Here is a 19,437-nt window from a genome sequence, read left to right as displayed (position 1 = left end):
TAACAGTTGGATTATTGTTGTACCTAGCCAATTGGTTTACACAGTAAGAAATATCAGGTCTAGTCCATTTACTAAGATACATAAGACTTCCTATCAAAGATTGGTACATAGACTTATCAAATACAGGACTCTCAACATTAGTGTCCTTAAAATCCATAGCCATTGGAGTTTTTGTTGGTTTACACATTTCCATATTGTATCTCTTTAATAACTGAGATATTTTACTGGCTTGCGACACCTTAAAACCCCTATTCATTTTCACAATATCTAACCCCAAATAGTGGCTTATTTTCCCAAGATTTCTAATTGTGAATTTATTTTGCAATCTTGAAATGATGGTTTGTGCTTCTAACTCAGTTTTTGTTATAATTGCAATATCATCTGTGAATAATAAAAGAAAAGATAATGTTCCGTTGTGATCTCTTCTAAACAAACAAGGATCAGCATTACTGGCTACAAAACCTATTGCACTCAACTCATTAACTATACATTTATTCCACTCATAGCCTGATTGTTTCAATCCATAGAGGCTTTTCTTTAATTCCCAACAATCATGGTCTCTATCATTAGTCAATCCTGGTGGTATTCTTAAATAAATAGTATGTTGCAATGGAACATGTAGATATGCAGTTTCAACATCTACATGGTTAACCATATATTGGTTTTTAGCCGCCCATACTAAAGCTGCTCTTAAAGTAGTTGCCCTCAGACTGGGTGCAAACACCTCGTCATAATCCTCAGTAGTTTGGGCAAAACCTTGTGCAACCAAACGTGCCTTATGGGTTACAGTCCCATCTACACCCTTCTTTATTTTATATATCCATTTGCAACCTATAGCTTGCTCACCAGGTGGCAGTTTTGCTTTCTCATAGACCTTAAGATCCTGCAAAGACTTCAACTCCCTGTTCATTGCAGCTTTCCATGATGCCTGTTCCTTTTCAGGATACATCCTGATCTCATCATAGTTAGAAGGTACTGAACTAACTTGACATATTAAACTAGCTTCATAGCGATCAGGTGGATGTCTGATGCGCGTTGAATGCCAAGGAATTACAGGGCTTTGAGTTTCTGACTCCTTTCCTTCCTCTTGCTCTGATTCATCTTTTATCTCCCCTATCTCCTCTTCATCTTTTATATTTACAGGAGATATATTATCATTACTAGTTACATTATCAGAGGAGTCCTCAAACACTAGAGGATCAGTAGTAACAGTTTCTTGCTCTAATCTATCCCAACCAACGTGCTCAAGGAATTTTGCACTAGTACTGTTATATACATTAGTTGTGCCCTGTTCCCAGAAACGATAGGATCTGTGGTTAGCTTCGTAACCTACGAAGTATAATTGCCTAGCCCTATGTTGGCCTTTACTTCTGAGTTGTGCAGGAATGTGGACCCAAGCTGGGGTGCCAAATGTGTGCAGGTAATCAAGGTTTGGTTTTTTACCATGCCATATTGTATATGGTATTTTACCAGTAGAAGTATTAACAACTATATTCAGAACATGGTTTGCACATTTTGCTGCCTCCCCCCACAGTCTATCTGTTAAGCCTGAATCTCTTAACATGGTTCTCATCATGGCTTGTAACGTTTGCCCACGTCTCTCAACAAATGCATTATGTTGAGGCCTATAAGGGGCTGAACGTTTATGCTCAATGCCAGCTGATTCTAGCATATCAACAAAACGCTTATTTGTAAATTCAGTACCATTATCAGTAATTATGCACTGAACCTTTCTCTTTGTTTTTCTCTCCACGAACTTCAGCCAGTTTGCAAATTGTTGGAAAGTATCTGCCTTTGACTTAAGCAGATAACAAAATCCATAACGAGAGTAGTGGTCCAATATACTTAAAACATAACATGACCCTCCTAATCTTGGTTTCATGGGTCCAATTAAATCAGCAAACACAACTTCCAAAGGTACAGTTGTTTTGAAGCCGTTTAACCTGTTTGCAGGAGTTGCCTTACTCTTTTCCTGATTACAGGCATTGCAATTCAAATACTTACTACATGGCTTCAGTTTAATTCCTTCTACTAACTCAACTGTTTTACGTAGTGAGTTAAAGTTTACATGCCCTAACTGCCTATGCAATAAATGTATACATTCGTCATGTGGCTTCTTATTCTCACATATTGAGTTAGCTTTAACTGTACTAACCTGGTTACTTGTGAGAACGAATAAACCATTTTTCAGATTAGCAGTTACACAGGTTCCATTCCTCTCAATAGTGCATTGCTCCCCTCTGAATGTTACCACAAACCCAACCTTAACCAATTCCCTTACAGATAACAGGTTGAATCTTAGCTTAGGTATATATAACATAGGTAACTGTTCATCAATGCATGGACAATAGGAATTACCTTCACCAGAGGCCTTCATCCTCCAACCGTTTGCCAGTGGTTGGTTGCTGTTTTTCATATTAATAAACCTCTTTTTCACTTTAGTAATGCATTGTGAAGCCCCACTATCAACAACCCACAATTCATTATTTCTGGATGTTGGATCACCAGAAACAGCCAAAACAATGCTCTTCTTAGCCTTCCCACTGCTATTCACATTCTGTCTTCTACCCTTTCTACAGAATTTGGCTATATGCCCTCTAGCCCCACAAGAATAACATTTCTTGACATTGTAAGCAGTGGTAAATGGCTGCTCCTTTCGTGGCTGTGTCTCTCTCAGCTGGTCTCTGTCATGCCTTCTTCTGGACTCTTCCAGCAGTCTCCCAGTAATGTTAGTCAAAGTCAGTTCCTCTCTGGTCAGGACTTCCAAAGAAGAAACATACCCATCATAACTCTCATCCAAAGATGACAGAATAATGTAGACCTGATGCAACTCTGAAAAAATCAGCTCCTTTTCATGAAGCTCTTGAAAAGTTGCCTTCATGTAGTTTAAATGGGTCAGCATATCTCCATTCTTCTGCAGACGAGCCCTAAACAGCTTACGTGTAAGGTGTATATGTGCACCCACACTGTCTCGAACATAAAGCCTTCGCAAAACACCCCAACTCCTAGCAGCAGACTCCTCACCACGAATATGGACAAGCTGCTGGTCGTTCAGTGTTAGTCCAATAATGCAAAGAGCTTTCTCATTGCTTCGTTTAAAGTCGTCTATCTTCTTTGCATCCTCTTCATCATCTGGATCCCAAGCAACTAGTATCAGGTGGGTTATTTACAACAGTCCATAGTCCTTCCTTGCGCAAAAGCAAGCAGCATTTCGTGGACCAGGAAACATAGTTTGTCCCATCCAACCGGGTTATCCAGGAGATGCCTGACAACAGTTCCTGTGCCATTTTACACCAAAATAGCTAACACAAACTCAGCTAGGAATACTGTGTGTACTAACTCTCAGTACAGGCCTGGGCCCATAACCAATGTTAAGGAATTTGTTGTGCAGGGTCTCCTTGTGCTACCAAATAGTTGCACAGTCAAGGAAGGGTACTGAGAGCAGTAAGAGTCACACACAGGAGTACATTGAGTTGTTAAAAACAAAAAAGTAGTTTACTTTTGAGGTGGTGTAAGAACAAAAATGCACAATCAAAAATAAACAGTCCAGATCGTACACAATAGCAACAGTCCAAGTAGCAATCCAAACTACAAAGTCTTCTTACCGGTCCAGAGGTCAATACACAGTTCAGGTTTACAACAGTAGTAAACCAACAGCAGAGCAAAAACAGTAATAGTAGAGATCAGTGAATTCAGAGAGAGAGAGAAGCTACGTTCCTAGCTTCCTCTTATGGCCATGAAAACACTTACACACCCATTGGCCAATTAACTTCTTAAAGACATAACAACATCATGGTTAATATATTTTCAACCCAACATTGTAGGCTAACACCATATGCCTAACAATTTCCCTTCAACCATTGCAACCTGTGGCTATGTGATGAAGTAATAGGGTCCGTGCTATACAAAAACAGTACATGGGGCAATGTGACGGGTTGGAACCTCCCCAAGTTCATCTTTCATTCTTTTCCTTATTATCAGTGGCATCAAAAGCATTAGCTTCTTCTAGCTCTTACCCACTGTTTCAATTCATATTCAGACCAAGCATGGTTGCTTCGATTTATGCACAAACTACATGAAACCAGTTGTTCCACTAATGAAAATGTTCATGCACAAACTGCTTTGAATCTCATTAGCTGAAAGATAAGTAAAGCTGAAACAAGCAGAAGATTCAGACAGAGCCAAAAGTGAGTGGTGCACTTGTCTCTCTTAATCATCCCCCCTTGCCCCCCCCCCCCCCCCGTTGGCAAAAGACTTGCAGTAGTGGCCAAAATTGTGGAAACCTTTTGGGAAAAGTATACAGTAGAAATGCCACCTTTGATTAAGTTTCCACTTATTTTTCTTCTAATTTCTTTATAACTGTAGCCTTATCCACTTAATAATACTATTTTACATTGCTTTCTGGGCAACCAGTCAACTCTTTGCACCATTACTTTTAATTTTATTACGTTTTACAACCTCACTAAATGAAAGAACACAAAAAAAACCAACCAACTTGATAGCGATCACATAACACACTGACAAATGTCCTCCTCTCAGTTTCACTACATGACATCAATAACTGAATCCTACTGTGATCTGATTGGCTCATTGCCAAAACCAGATGACACCTGATTGGCTCACTAAACACCCATGCTCATTGGCTACAATCAAATGAAGGAAAGCTACCTGATATCAACCTAAGCAAGTTGTGCTTCCTTTTTCTGGTTATTTGGCTATAAATTTTCATAGAATACAGTAAGATAATTGAACAAACTTTGTTGCATTGCATTCTTGATTAAATTATCTTTCTATCGATATATAATTTTATGGTACTACTTCAAAAAAAATGGTGTTATTAGCCATCAAACCTCAAAAATACACCTTTCCCAAAAGGTTTCCGCAACTTTGGCCACTACTGTATTGCAAAAGAAAGGTGAGTTTCCTTTTTTTCTTTCTCAGCTCTTAATATTCTCCTCTCAAATGGCATTCCATGGTTATAATCAACATTGCCCTCCGACTCAAATTACCTTCATCTTCTTTTTTCTAAAATCCATCAATTGTTTGTACTCTTTAATAGTAAACAAAAAACATTTTCATAAAAGGTCTGGTCTGTTTGTATGTTTTTAATTCCAATTTGTTCAAAAACATTTTCATCAAAAAGTAATCCTTTTTTATAATAATCAGAAATTACCAACCTCTTTTTCCATTTTAAACTTTCTTATATCTAACCCTTGTGAAGCTTTTTGTCAAAAAATTTAAATCTTTGAAACCCGGTTTTTCCTTTTAATCCAGAAATAGACAGTTGTCTCAACAAGTCAATTTCTCTTAGTCTACTGCTTAGAAAGTCTCTTGTTAGCTGTAAAATGATTACAAGTGAAAGTGTTTAAGAAAGTGAGGCTTCTGCTAACCTTGTATCCACAAGAGATGCATTAGTGCTCTGAGTTTGACTGAAATGCCTCAGCTCCCAGCTGCTCAATTCACCGCAAAAACCCCAGTTCCTATAACAACTGTCCAGAGTGCAAGTGGGAGATCTCACTTTCTTTCCTTGTCTGGTGAAAAGAAATTCACTGCCTGGTCACTGTTATTCATCACAATACTATCCCTTCTCTTTCAGGAATGTCTAGTCTGCTATAGATCCTCATTCATAGGCAGAATTACCTGATTTGTTAGCAGACCACCTTGCCTCTGAAGACTCCAGCCACAATTGTCAGGAAGCTCAATACTACCGCACTAACGGATGCCAGCCATGGATGCTTACTTACACCAGTATATTTCACCACAGTTTTTAAAAATTCATGATAATTTTAAGTTATAATTATTTACTTTAATTATAATTACTATTGTCAGCTTTAACTCACACAACTCACATAATACAGTAAGCCAAGAATCATGTCTTAACATACCAAGAAGTGAAGGAGATCAAGTTGCATGCTGCTTATTAACCTTTATATAAGTGGGTAAACAAACTAGACAGCTTGGCATAACATCCAAGCCCAGGATTACATTTATTGTGTCCAAACAAGTCAGAAATGTGTTTAAATCAAGGTTTAAAATATCTATCTTATTAATGCACAACAACTATACATAGTTCACATTAACCTCTCCTTTTCTTCACTAACAGAGAATAGAAGGAAATAGCTGCATTTACAGACAGAATGCAAAAATCCTTGGTGTATCCTATAAGAACATAATCAGTGTGCAAAGAAGGTGCCATTTATCAAAATTTAAACATTTATATGCAGTACTTAAGGTTTTATAAGCATGCTCTTAATTATCATAAACTTAATCTGCAATTCTTAACGTTCTATGGTTTTCCAATCCATTCTCTTTTTAAAAAAATATACTGTATTCTAGAAGGCTGAATCATCTCCGTGTGGACCTTGATATAAGTGAATAGAGTCCAGTTGCCACAGGACACCCCTTCTGAATTTAGTTAACTCCTTTGCACATGTGTGGAAAATCATCTCTATCAACTATAAGTGGCTCCAGTGCAGAAACAATGAGAATAACATTTGCAGTAAGAAGTTCATAAGGTCTCAGCTATTATCCCAAAACTTGCCAATGATATATTGCACTCTGCTGACTTCCTTCAGCTATTTAACATCAGGACTTGCTATTTTCACACTGCTTGCAAATGAAGAACAACAGAGAGCTTGAAATAATATGAACTCTGTGAATTCTGTCACAGTGTGAAGGTCTTGCTGTATTACTGCCCACTAGACTAATTTTAAATTTAATTAAAATATACATAGAACAGCTACAGAAAGAAAATGGCCCATTAGGGCACAACTCAGGCTCTCCAGCAAGATAAAGGTTAAGATGAAGGAATAAATAAATGATAGAGGGAAGGGATTTTTTTCTATACCTCTCTGTAAGTTCATCACTAGGTGTGCTTTTCATTGATAGCTCCTCTTCCAGTCTCTTCCTTTCTGCTTCTAAATGCTTCAATTCATCTTGCGTGCGTTTACATGAGGTGACAAATTGAAGCTCTTTCAGAAGCTCTTCCTTTTCATTTATCAGCATCAATTTTTCCTTCTCAATTTCCAGTGCCCCAGGCCAAGCTTCACTTTTTAACTTAGAAAGTTCTATTTTTAAGTTTGCCATTCTAAAAGAGACAGACAGACACAAAGAACAGATAAACAAGGATTTTGCATTAGGACAAAAACAGAGGAAAAGCCAGAAGATCTCTTACCTCCTTGCTTCCTCCACTTTCAGGGGCTCAATAATACAGTAGGACCTATATGTGTAAATCCTAACAAGTGCAGAGCATTTCTAATTACTTTTCTGGTTATTTATTTATTTAGCATATGGCACTTTTACAATGCTAAGGCAGAGTAGTAGTTTGGATGTCTGTTTACCAGCTCTGTTAGGTACACACTTGTTGCACTTCTCTAGGTGCACCACAGGAGGTTGAGCTAGCTACGCACTAGAAAGAAAGACAACTGGCTTTTCTTACAGCACCATCCAAATGGGTGTCACAACCTGGAAGGTTCAGTGCCAGCAGGATTTTAATTGCTGCAATAAGTACCGGCTCATCTTCCCACCAAAGTGGTACCTATTTATCTATTTCCATAGAACATCCTTTCAAACTGCTAGGTGGACAGAAGCTGAGTTGAGTGATGGGAGCTCACCTCACCCTGCAGTGGTAGGGCTTGACCCACCAGAGCAGAGACCATGTTCAGTGTCATTAAGCCACTGAGCCACCATACCTCATTTTTCTAGCAAGTCAATATGTAATAATATTTTAAATAAACGTACCACGTAGATCCTTGATTCTGATTAGGTTTTTCACTGTAGTATAGACAATTGGTGGAGTTAAAGGCCAGAGGGGCCTTAAGAAGATAGTGTGCAGCTCTTTTTACATGAAGTGAATCAATCAAATTCATATTATTTATTATTTAATTTTATATCACCTTTATTATTTTTATAAACAAAAATACACAACACAACAATGCTATGAGGTGGATTGGGTTGAGAGAGCGTGACTGGCCCAAAGTCACCCAATGAGCTTTCATGTCTAGGGTGGGACTAGAATTCTTAGTCTCCTGGTTTCTAGTCAGCACCTTAACCACTATACCAAACTAGATCTATAATCTGATCTGGTCCAGGGCTATCTTAGTTAATGAATAGGGACAGGAAAAATACAAACATTAATGAGTTTTTGAGAGTTGAGTGAAGTGCATTATTCACATGATGGTTGGTTTCTTACAAAGTGATTTACCAACTGATAAGATATTTAATTGCAACACAATGAAACCTTTTAATGAACAAAGGATTCCATTTTATAATTAGTACCACATGAAAATAGCAGCTGTCAGCCTTCTCTGACATTCATTTTATGGAATCTTCTAAAGAGATAATGTTTCAAATTCTTTCCAGCATAAAAATACAAAGTGTGTTGTTGGCATAGACTAAACCAAAAATCTGATCCACTATTCCATTCACAATAGTGCTCCCTCCACAAAATGGTGAAATTTAACAAAAGGTCACCAGTGCATCAGTATCCTCACACAGGGATTATGTATTATACTGCTTCCCACATTACAGGAAATATATGGAGCTCTAATGTAACCATTAAGGCATTTATAATCCACTGTTATCACTTTTAAAGCCATTTAAGTTGGTGTCTACTATGTAGTGGTGAAACCTATAGCTTAGCCTTCTTATTTTGATTTCTTAAGTAGCTAAGCAGCAGTTCTAAAAACTATATACAACTAACATAAAAAGAAATAAAATCATTTTGGCTTACTAAATGAAGGTCCATACTGATGGAATGTATCAGGTTTATTTCACTTCATCAATGGTTCATATCTAGCCAATCTTGGCTAGAAATAACCCTGACTACTATTCAGTGACATGCAAAGTGGGATCGTGTCTCAAAGAATTTTTTTTCTTCTTTAAAATGCTTACTTATCAATAACTGTTATTGACTGATCATCTCTCTAGCTACCAGAGCATGCCTCTTAGCTTCTTATATTGGGTGACTTCCCTTGAATATTGTACTTGATCACTGAATTAAGTTTTCAAGTTTTCTTCACTGAGACTGCTTGTCAATTCCAAATTTTATTTTAATGGCAGATTTCTATGTACGCTTGAACCATTATATGTTTTGAATAGGATGTTGAAGGTTTCCTGAAGCTTTTTAGAAACATTATTCTCAATTAATGTGATGAGAAAAAAAGATGGTGAAATGAAAGTATCATTCTCCTCTGGGTGAGATTCAAGGTGCTGGTGATGACCTATAAAGCCCTAAATGGCATGGGTCCAGATTATCTCAGGGAGCACCAGCATCAGCCTCCCATCGTCCTGTGCGCTCCCACAGGGAGGGCCTCCTTAGGGTTCCGCCGGTTAGGGAATAATGGCGGGTGATTCCAAGAGGGAAGGCATTCTCTGTGGGTACGCCTGCCCTATGGAATGAACTGCCGGTGGAACTTCGGACTGCCCCAGACCTTCGCTTGTTTCGACGGGACCTGAAAACTTGGTTATTTGATCTTTCTGGCCTGGACTGAGGGGGTTTTAATTTAATTTTAAATTTTAATTTGTTTTAATTGTGGGCTAGTCTTAATTTAATTCTATTTTAATTGTATTTATTTGTATTGTTTTAATTCGCCCTGTAAACTGCCCTGAGTCCTTCGGGAATAGGGCGGTATATAAAATCAATTAAATAAATAAATAAATTTATGCTGTATCTTTTACAATGTTGTACACGTAGACCTCACTTAATAACCACCTTGTGTGTCCTGCCTAAATTTTTATTTTTATTTCAAATGATACCGGTTCTTAAGAAAGATTCCAGTTTGGAGGAATGGCAGAGAGGTATCAATAAATTTGTTTGGGCAGGGAAAAGGCCACGAGTTAAACTTAAGATTATGCAGGATACTCGTGAAAGAGGTGGTCTTAAAATGCCTAACTTTAAATTATATTATGAAGCTGCTGCGTTAGCAGGTATAAGTGATTGGATTAATTTGACACAAGAGAGATTATTAAATCTTGAGGGCCACGACTTGCTGTTTGGCTGGCATGCATATTTGTTGTATGATAAGAAGGTAGATAATGTGTTTAGAGTGCATATTTTAAGACAGGCTTTGCTGAGAGTTTGGAAGAAGTACAGACATAAGTTAGATTGTAAGATACCATTGTGGGCAATTCCAAAACACGCAATAGAAAATATACATGCTGGTTTCAAACATGATGTGACTACGTACAAGGAGATTTTAAGCTTGGAAAGAAATGTTTGGTGTTTGAAGCCATATAGTCTCTTGCGAGACGAGAAGATTGTTCAAAATTGGTTTCAATATACTCAGCTACGGGCCAGGTAGAAAGAAGATCAGAAAAATGGTTTTACAATGACTGATGAAAATCTGATGAAGCAAATTAGAAATCAGGGACCAGCACATATTAAACGGATATATCTTGCATTGATAGAGATTGATTCAGAAACAGAACTCGTTAAGGATTGTATGATAAAATGGGCCCAAAACATCCAGGAAGTTATCACAATGGACACGTGGGAAAAGATTTGGGTGAGGAACGTAAAATTTACACAAGCTCAAAACTTAAGAGAGAACTTTTATAAAATGTTTTATAGATGGCATTTAGATCCTAAAAAGCTTGCAAGTATGTATCCGAATTATCAGCCAAAATGCTGGAGATGTGGAGATGAAGATGCAACATATTTTCATGTATGGTGGACTTGTAAAAAGATCAAGGTTTTTTGGATAAAAATTTGGTGGAATATGCAGAAGATTTTTAAGCAAAGGATAAAGTTTTGTCCGCAACTCTTTTTGTTGGGAATAATTACGGATGCTACGGTTGTGGACACTAAGTTGATGTTAAATTTAATTACGGCAGCAAGACTTTTGATAGGTCAGTATTAGAAGAAAGAGGAACTGCTGACCATAGAAGAGTGGACTTTAAAGGTCTCCGACCTGGCAGAGATGGCGAAGATTTCGGCCTATTTGAAAGATCACTCACAAGAACGTTATATTATGGAATGGAGAAAATGGATTGAGTTTATCCAGAACAAGTATAGGGTTAAGAAGTTTCATGTAGCATTTGAATAAGTCTTCTTTCTTTTTTTCTTTTTCTACTTTAGTTTCTTTATATATATTTAATATTACTAAGGTTTGTCTTATCTTATATAAGCTAGAGAGTGATGGATTTTAGAGTTTATGGTTGTTAGTATATGGTTGTTTATGATTGTTTTTTTATATATATACCTTGTATTTAGCTCTGGGAAGTCGGGGGGGAGGGGGGGAGGGGGGAGAGGTAGGGGGGGAGGGAGGAGGGACGGGGAGGGGGGATTCTTAAAGAAAAATTGTATGTTAAAACTTTTCAATAAAAAAAAATAACCACCTTGTGTAGTGACTGTTCAAAGTTATGATGGCAATGAAAAAGTAATTTTACAACCAATCTTTGATTTGACAACTCATGCAACAGCCCTGTGGCCACATGATTGATACTCAGGCACTTTGCAACTGATGGGCATTTATGACTCTTGCAGCATCCTGCGGTCACATGATCACCATTTGGGTGCTTTGCAACTGGTTTGTGACTAGCAGAATCAATAAAGAAGGTGGCAGTAGACAGTCAGTTTGGTATAGTGGTTAAGGTGCTGGCCTAAATACTAGGAAACTGTAGGCTGACTGAGCAACTTTGGGCCAGTCACTCTCCAACCTACCTCACAGGATTGTTGTTGTGTGGAAAATAGGAGGAAGGAGAAATATGCATGTTCACCGCTTTGAGTTATTTATAAAAGTGAGTCGGGAAGACTGCTCAAGAGTGGATTGGCAAGGGTGTATGAGGGACGTGGTGGTTCAGTGGGTTAGGACGCTGAGCTTGTCGATCAGAAGGTCAGCAGTTTGGCGGGTCGAATCCCGAGTGCCGTGTAGCAGAGTGAGTGCCTGTTACTCGTCCCAGCTTCTGCCAACCTAGCAGTTCAAAAGCACGTAAAAATGCAAGTAGAAAAATAGGGACCACTACGGTGGGAAGGAAACAGCGTTCCGTGCACCTTTGGCATCTAGTCATGCCGGCCACAAGACAACGGAGACGTCCTCGGACAAGCGCTGGCTCTTTGGCTTTGAAACGGAGATGAGCACTGGCCCCTAGAGTCGGAAACGACTAGCACACATGTGCGGGGGAACCTTTACCTTTATGAGGGAGCAGTGTGAATCAGGGAGGGCACAGAAGGGTATGGTATGAACACAGAGGTGGTAAGAGCACAGTGTGTGGGAGGGGAGATTTGCAACCTTCCCTGCCAGCTTCCCAATTAACTTTCTCAGGAGGATGGCAGGGAAGATTGCAAATAGCAATCACATGTTTATGGAGTGCAGCAATTGGTTATAAGTGTGAACTGGTTGCCAGATGCCCAGATTGTGATCACATGACTGCAGGGATGCTGGGATGGACAGAACTCCAAGGACCAGGTTTAACCACATTTGTCCAGTGCTGTCGTAACTTCAAACAGATACTAAAGGAATGGTCGGAGATCTAGGACTACCTATATAAATTATGAGTTCCAGTATCATTTTTTGTTACTTTTTAACATTTCAAGTAGCAATTTCTTCATCATTTGCAATTTCTGTAGGTATCAGTATGGATTTCCCATGTCATCTGAGAAACAATTGATTTCCTTTTTAGGCTGAAAAGCTCACTTTATTCAGATCCAACATTGCCTCTGAGTAACAGTGGTATTGTATGTATTTTGCACCTTGGTTTTAGTGCTCAATTTGAGATTGCTGTGTTACATTTTATGTCATTACAATTAAGATTATGTTCTTAAAGTCACTAGTTTATCTATCCTAATTTTCCTATTATCACCTAAACATACAGGCAGTTTTGATGTAAACTATTTATTTTGCAATTGAGGAAACTGCTAGTAATAACCTGTTTCCCTGAATTTGCTGTTTAATTTGGTTCATATTCTTTTGCTTACAATTCCTTTGTTAGTGGAAACAAAATAGCTCTGAGTATTCACTAATAGTCTAATATACAAAAATAAATGATCCAATATACACAAATAAATGATGCTGAGAAGAATATTAAACTATGTTTTCAACAGATGCATCCAGTAGATGTCACTGCAAGCATTATATTGGTTATATGGCTTTATAGACTGGGATACAAAATATATATTCTAACAAAGAAATAAACTCTTTCTTTACCTTCTTTTGGCTTCTTCATATTGAAGACTCAATCTGACCTTTTCAGCTAAATTGGCCATGTTCTTGACACTGACCTGTTGAAAGAATCACCATCTCACAGCATATATCATTAAGGATACATGAAGTAATTTGATTTCGTAAATAAGCTAAATAAATAAAAACACATTTCAAAACTCTAATTGCTGTTTAGTCAACTCAAAGGCTAATTCAAATAATTTCTAAAGGAGTATACCTTTATCGCTACTAAATAATGCTAGGATACATTTTAATAAAAGGTACAGTTCTATTAAGGCCAACTTTGAACCTCCATTTAATCCCAAATTGTTGCTTAGCACTTTGAACTCAGAACTTAAGAGATCGATGAAGCTCAAAGGAGGACTTCAATGAGACTGAAATTGTTAAAAAACACATTTAAGTATAGGATTTTCTGCTTCTAAGAAAATCCTAGTACAATCATTCCCAGAGACTTTTATGATTCCACCTTAAGAAATAGACCAACATTTGGAAAACATTTGTGAATATAAACCTATGGCAATCATTCCAGTCAGTGAGAAATATTTTAAAGTGACTAAAACGTTGATTTCATTGGAGAGCTTGATGAACTGCAACAAAATGTGAAGAAGTTCTCTATTCACAAGGTTTTAAATTGGACTTTGGGATATGATCATTGCTTTTTGGAGCAAAAATAAATAAGGTTCACTTATATTTATATACATCAATATTCAATGAATACATGTAATTTTGAATAAGACCTATTTGACATAATGTATTAAATCACTTCAAAAATGACTTTGGATTAAATTAAAATGTTTTTGGAATGTGTTATCAATAAGCTCTAACATAACTTGTGGGGGAGGGGAGATGTGGGTAGACTGAATCCCAAACTATTAATCTATATTCAGGATATCAGGAAGCCAAGAAGGGGAGGGGAGGGAAAACAGGGAGGGAAGGGCAGATGTCCGATGAAATTCTTGACTTAAAATAAATAATAGAAACTAATGAGGTATTGCATAGTATGGTAAAAGTTTAGTTTCTTTCAAATAAGAAAAAATTGCAAGTGTTTAATATGACAGTTGTAGCTACTTTGCCAAATTAAAACCAACTTAGATCACAATTAGTATTCTAAAATAAAATTTATATCTGAGAAAACACAAAGAAAAAAATTGCAAACCAAAAAATTCTATTCCATGACATGATAATGATAAAAGTTCTGCTTGATATTTTTAAGCCCTTACTGAGACTAGCTATCTATGACTCTAGCATAGGATATTAATAGTTACATTTTCACTTTACAGTATTTAATTATGACTAAACCAGAGTACAGCATCATCCTGCTTTAACTATAGTTAGTATAGTCACTATACTAACTTCATCACTCAGAAATGAGGAAAGTATGAATTAACCTCTATAAGCCACTGGACTGTATGATTTAGGTGATCAGATTTTTAATGATTCACCTTTTTAAAAAAAGAAGAGAAAAAATATCAAACAAGCAAGCAAAAGAAGAAAAAAATAGTAGATACAAAAATACAGTATGAGTAAGTTAACAAAGGAATTGCTGAGTATAAATTATCAGATTTATAGCTTTTATTGCCTCCTCTATTCCTAGAAATTTCTTGGCAAACAAAAATCTATATGCAAATTGTAGGAGATCTCATTTCTATCATTTAAAAAACTATTTAGGATTATGAAATTCACCTAGTAGTATATCTGCAGCACAAAGCAGTGCCTTTTGAGAGTGAAACATAAGAAGCATTCTTTAGAATGTTCTTGCTATATTGACTAACATTTGGCTCAGATCCCTTCAAGAGTGTTCCATATCTATTTTTTTCATCCCCACCTTTAAATAATAGGAAAAACATACATCACCAGAAATGTCTGTCTGAGACCCTGCATCCAAAGTTTGCTTGGAGAGAGACTGTTGGGAGCATGCCAGGCTGCATCTCAAGTCTGATTCTGATTGGGCAACATTTTGACCAAGAAGGAATCTTTCTCTCAACTTTACAAGGCTCTGGGGAACAACAACAACAAGTCATTGCAGACTATGCTATTTTAAAAAACCCACTACACACAGCAAGAAATGCATAGGCAAGAGAGAGACAGAATAATATAGAAAGGTATATCCTACAATTGTTCATCAACATCAGACAACTCAGTGCATGCATTCTCCTCTCTGTCTCTCAAACGAGGTATTTAAAAAGGCATGGTGAGAAACTTTAGTTAGCTATATCAATACTATCTTGCAATGGTTCCCAAAGCCTGGAAATAAAAATGGCAATCAGCAAACATTTTATAAGGCCAAAACATCTGCTCATTCATCTGTAATCAATGAAGCAATTTTCCTATTGCCTGCCAAGGAAGTCAGCAACCCAGTCAAAATATCCCTAACCTACCAAATTTATGGGAGATACTAAAATACATATATCCAGTTTCCAAGATCCAGTTCTGTAATTTAATCTCTTTTTTTTCTTTAGTACAAACTTAGTAAGACCTTAGAAACTACCTCTCTTAGCTATGATAGCTGTTAAGGGCCTCATGGACCACCAAATGCTGAATAAAAATGATATCAAAATACCTTCATTAAATCTTGCTTTTCTTTTTCACCAGAGCTTATAGCTTTTTGGATAGACTTCAATTCATTCATAATAGCTTTGGCTTCACTTAACTCATATCCATTCTGGCCTCCAGACATTTTTTGGTCAATTCTGTAAAATAGTACATTGATAGTAACTCTAAAAAAAGTGTTCCTGGCATTTAGAAGGATATCCTATTGAGGGAAAGAGAAACAGGCAATTCTGGTAATATTACCTTCCATAAATAGCAGCTATTTTCAATCAAAATATAGGAGTATCAGAAAGTACTTTAATCTAGGTATATCATATTCCCAAATTCTATCTCTACTACCATGTTTTCCCAAAAATAAGACCCACCCAGAAAATAAGCCCTAGCATGATTTTTAGCATGCACTTTATATAAGCCCAACCCCCAAAATAAGCCATAGTTAAAAGCCCACTCACTCTATCCCACTGTCTGGTTGCTCGTGGTCACAATGGGGCAGGAGAGTGCATGTTGTGCCACTGCCATGAGGTGGGGAAGGCAGGTGGGGGGCTGGAGCTGCTCCACGCACCCTGCACCCACTTACCTCAGGGCCCCTGCAGCCAGGACACTCCTCATTTGGCAACCTCACCCTGCCTGTTCAATGACTCAGCTGCCTGCCTGCCTCTTCCCTTTCACTCCCCTCCTGAGCTGGACAGCCATTCCATAGCAGGGGAGGCTTGGGCACCTTACCCAGTCCCCCTCCACCATTTTGGAGCCAGTGATGGCAAAAGGACTCTGCCAGAAATTTAGCATTCAGTTTCTTAGACAGTCTTGTTCGGACCAAAAACTTGATAGAGAGACAGACTTGGCTCCTTCAGCTCTCAAGGCCCTTCCTGTCAATGGACGTCTGCAGGCTTCTTGCACGAGTGTTTCACATGTTGTAGCTTCACTGTTTCAACAGTGTTTGTGTAGCCAGCTGCTCTTTCAAAAATCCACAACTCTGGGATGGGCTTTTCCTACCTTGGGTTCTCTGGTAGAACACTAGGAGACAGTATGTACCATACAAGGCTTGGAAGGGGGTCATAGCAATAGATGTGTGGAGACAGTTATTATATGAAAATTTTGGCAACAGCAGTAATGAGGATCAGTTTAGGTGCAGTGATATCTTAATGCCACAAGAGTTTGTTTGTTCATTTGTTTTCTCTATCTTGCCATTTATTCCAGAGTGGTGGGCTGAAGACAAGATAACCTGAATATTCAAAAGTTGGAACAATGCCCTCCCAAATCTAGAAGTAAGTTGACTTCCCCTAGTGGAAACTACTCTAGAGACCATGCCTCTATATCGATAGATGTGATTCAAAAAGAGCTGAGCTGTTTCCTTGGCGGTAAGCAACCCCTTACAAGGGATGAAATGAGCCATTTTGTGAAAAGACCCACTAATGACTAGTATGGCTGTTTAGCTATGGGCCCTCAGCAAATCAACAGCAGTCAAATGGAGTTGGACTTAATTCATAGTGATTCTAGGATGATCCCTCTTTTCACTTCTCCCTCAGGCTCTGCTAGCCCTTCTTCTACAAGAAGGAATACCATGGTTTGTTTCCCCCCCCCCAAGATAATCTATCTGTCAATGCTTCAAACACTGACATGTTTTTGCACTGACAGTATAAGAGACAGCCTTTTGTTTAAACTGCTTCACTTTGAATCTTGGAGGGAGGGAATTTTTCTAACAACTATTTTGAGAAGATAAGAAGCCTGCGTACAGAATGGGAGGAGAGACCTCATATGTGAAACTAATTGGATAATATGTATGATGTGTATATAAGGGCGGGGATTGGGTGTGTGTTATGATGGGTTTGGGTGGAGATTTCAGATTCTGGTATCCCTCCATGAGTGCCGATGTTTCATTTCATTACTAAGACTTTTTAGATAAATAATATGCCTTCAATTTGTTTGATTTGTCTCATTCATCGGAACCATGACATCATGCCAGAATCTAATTTCTTTCAAAGGGGGTCCTGAACCCATGTTGCTGTCTCTTGTAAGAGAGATAAGCTGGCAAAGATTCAAGGAAGAATCCTCAAGATGGAAAGAGAAGGCCTGATTGTTGGTGAAACTTCTGAAGAGGAAATAATAGTTTTTTGTGGGAAGATGAATTTGAGCTCATCTCCAAACTTCAGCAGATAACTGAGCCTATCTCGTCATCAACCTGGAACCACTCCAGTAGAGAATATGTGCGGCAAGAGGCCCCAGAAGCAGAATGAGATGTCAGCTCCTAACTTGTGTTTGTTTACATTACGGGATCTGTTATTTTTGTAAGGGGGGGGCGGAGGTCAATGCTGCAAACATTGACATGTTTTTGCACTGACAATGTAAGAGACAGCCTTTTGTTTAAATTGCTTCACTTTGAATCTTGGAGAGAGGGAATTTTTCTAACGACTATTTTGAGAATATAAGAGTCCATGTAGAGAATGGGAGGAGAGACCTCATATGTGAAACTAATTGGATAATGTGATTTATGACATGTAGATAAGAGCAGGGATTGTGTGTGTGTTATGATGGGTTTGGGTGGAGGAGATTTCAGATTCTGGCATCCCTCCATGAGTGCCGATGTTTCATTTCATTACTAAGACTTTAAATAAATAATACGCCTTCAATTTGTTTGATTTGTCTCATTCATCGGAACCATGACACTATCATTCTTACTTACCAAGTTATATTTTCCAAGAAAAAGATTCACAAACAGTTTAAAACTTGAAAGGGCTTAAATATAATCTTATAAAGAATTTTTGCACTGAAAATAATTTTTTTCCTGACTTTATCAAGGACTTCCATTAAAAAAATAAAGAATTAACTTAGAAAAAAATTATCCACATAATTTGACATGTGCTAAATTTCATTAAAGAAAAAAGCTTCTGTGCTGTAATGTAAGAAATAGAGATGGCTATTAGTTGTATAAACAGGAGATTAAAATGTTATCAGTTAAATGACATATAGTGGAGATTAGTTTACCTATCCCAAACCAGAGAAAAGAAGGGAAAACACACTAGTCCAAAGCTTGTAACATTAAGCCAGAATTTAACATTATGTTAAGCATGATATACACCTGGATTCTATTTAAATGTACTATTGACAGCAGAGTATTTACTTCCTAATCATGTTTGCTTTTTGCTGCATTATCATCCAACCTAGATTAACTGCACATAAAAACAAGTGATATGAATCAGAGCTTTTCCAGCATGATGCAGTCCTATTGCTTCAAAGTATTACATTTTAAGTTGCAACTTCTTTTTATAACAGATATGGCAGAAATGAATAAAAGGTCTTTCCAATATAAAATGTATTTTGACTCCCTGCTTTCAATAAATAGAATTAGTGCTAGTCATAAACTGACAGCCATAATTTTCATAACAAATGTTCATTGTTTATTTGTTGTATGCTGCTGAAAGTTTTCCAAACTTGCTTTGGTTTCCTAATGAAATTACTTGCAAGCAAGTTGGTTTTCAAATTTCAGCAATGTAACACAACCAGTGTGTTGGATTAACTTTAATTTTAATAGAAGTAGAAATTTTAAAGCTTTAGGTATACTTATGTTTTAAAAGAAAAAGTAAACTGGGAACAAAAAAGTACCAACATTTTTATTATCTCCAATGTTCAGTTAAATTTTAAAAGTCTGTGTTTGTGAATTGTTTAAACTTTAATTCTATTCAATTTCATATTTTAAAGTCATATGGAATAATAATGGGGGACTATAGGA

The 19,437-nt window shown here is 37.4% G+C and overlaps 1 protein-coding gene across 1 annotated transcript in view; it reads right to left on the bottom strand.

Moving 5' to 3' along the window:
* The window catches only part of WWC2 (WW and C2 domain containing 2), a 183,214-nt gene that overhangs the window by 66,423 nt on the left and 97,354 nt on the right, over positions 1 to 19,437 (bottom strand). Inside the window, exons 6-9 of the mRNA XM_083367444.1 lie at positions 15,721 to 15,850; positions 15,010 to 15,156; positions 13,146 to 13,219; positions 6,848 to 7,087 (exon numbers count right to left, since the gene is read on the bottom strand). Of these exons, the coding sequence (XP_083223570.1) occupies positions 6,848 to 7,087; positions 13,146 to 13,219; positions 15,010 to 15,156; positions 15,721 to 15,850 (591 nt within the window). The remainder of the gene's footprint in view (positions 1 to 6,847; positions 7,088 to 13,145; positions 13,220 to 15,009; positions 15,157 to 15,720; positions 15,851 to 19,437) is intronic.

Source organism: Vipera ursinii (assembly GCF_947247035.1).
Source record: "Vipera ursinii genome assembly, chromosome: 7".
Classification (NCBI taxonomy): domain Eukaryota; kingdom Metazoa; phylum Chordata; class Lepidosauria; order Squamata; family Viperidae; genus Vipera; species Vipera ursinii.
Note: the sequence above shows the minus strand (reverse complement) of the source record. Positions and strands in the feature narration are given on the sequence as shown.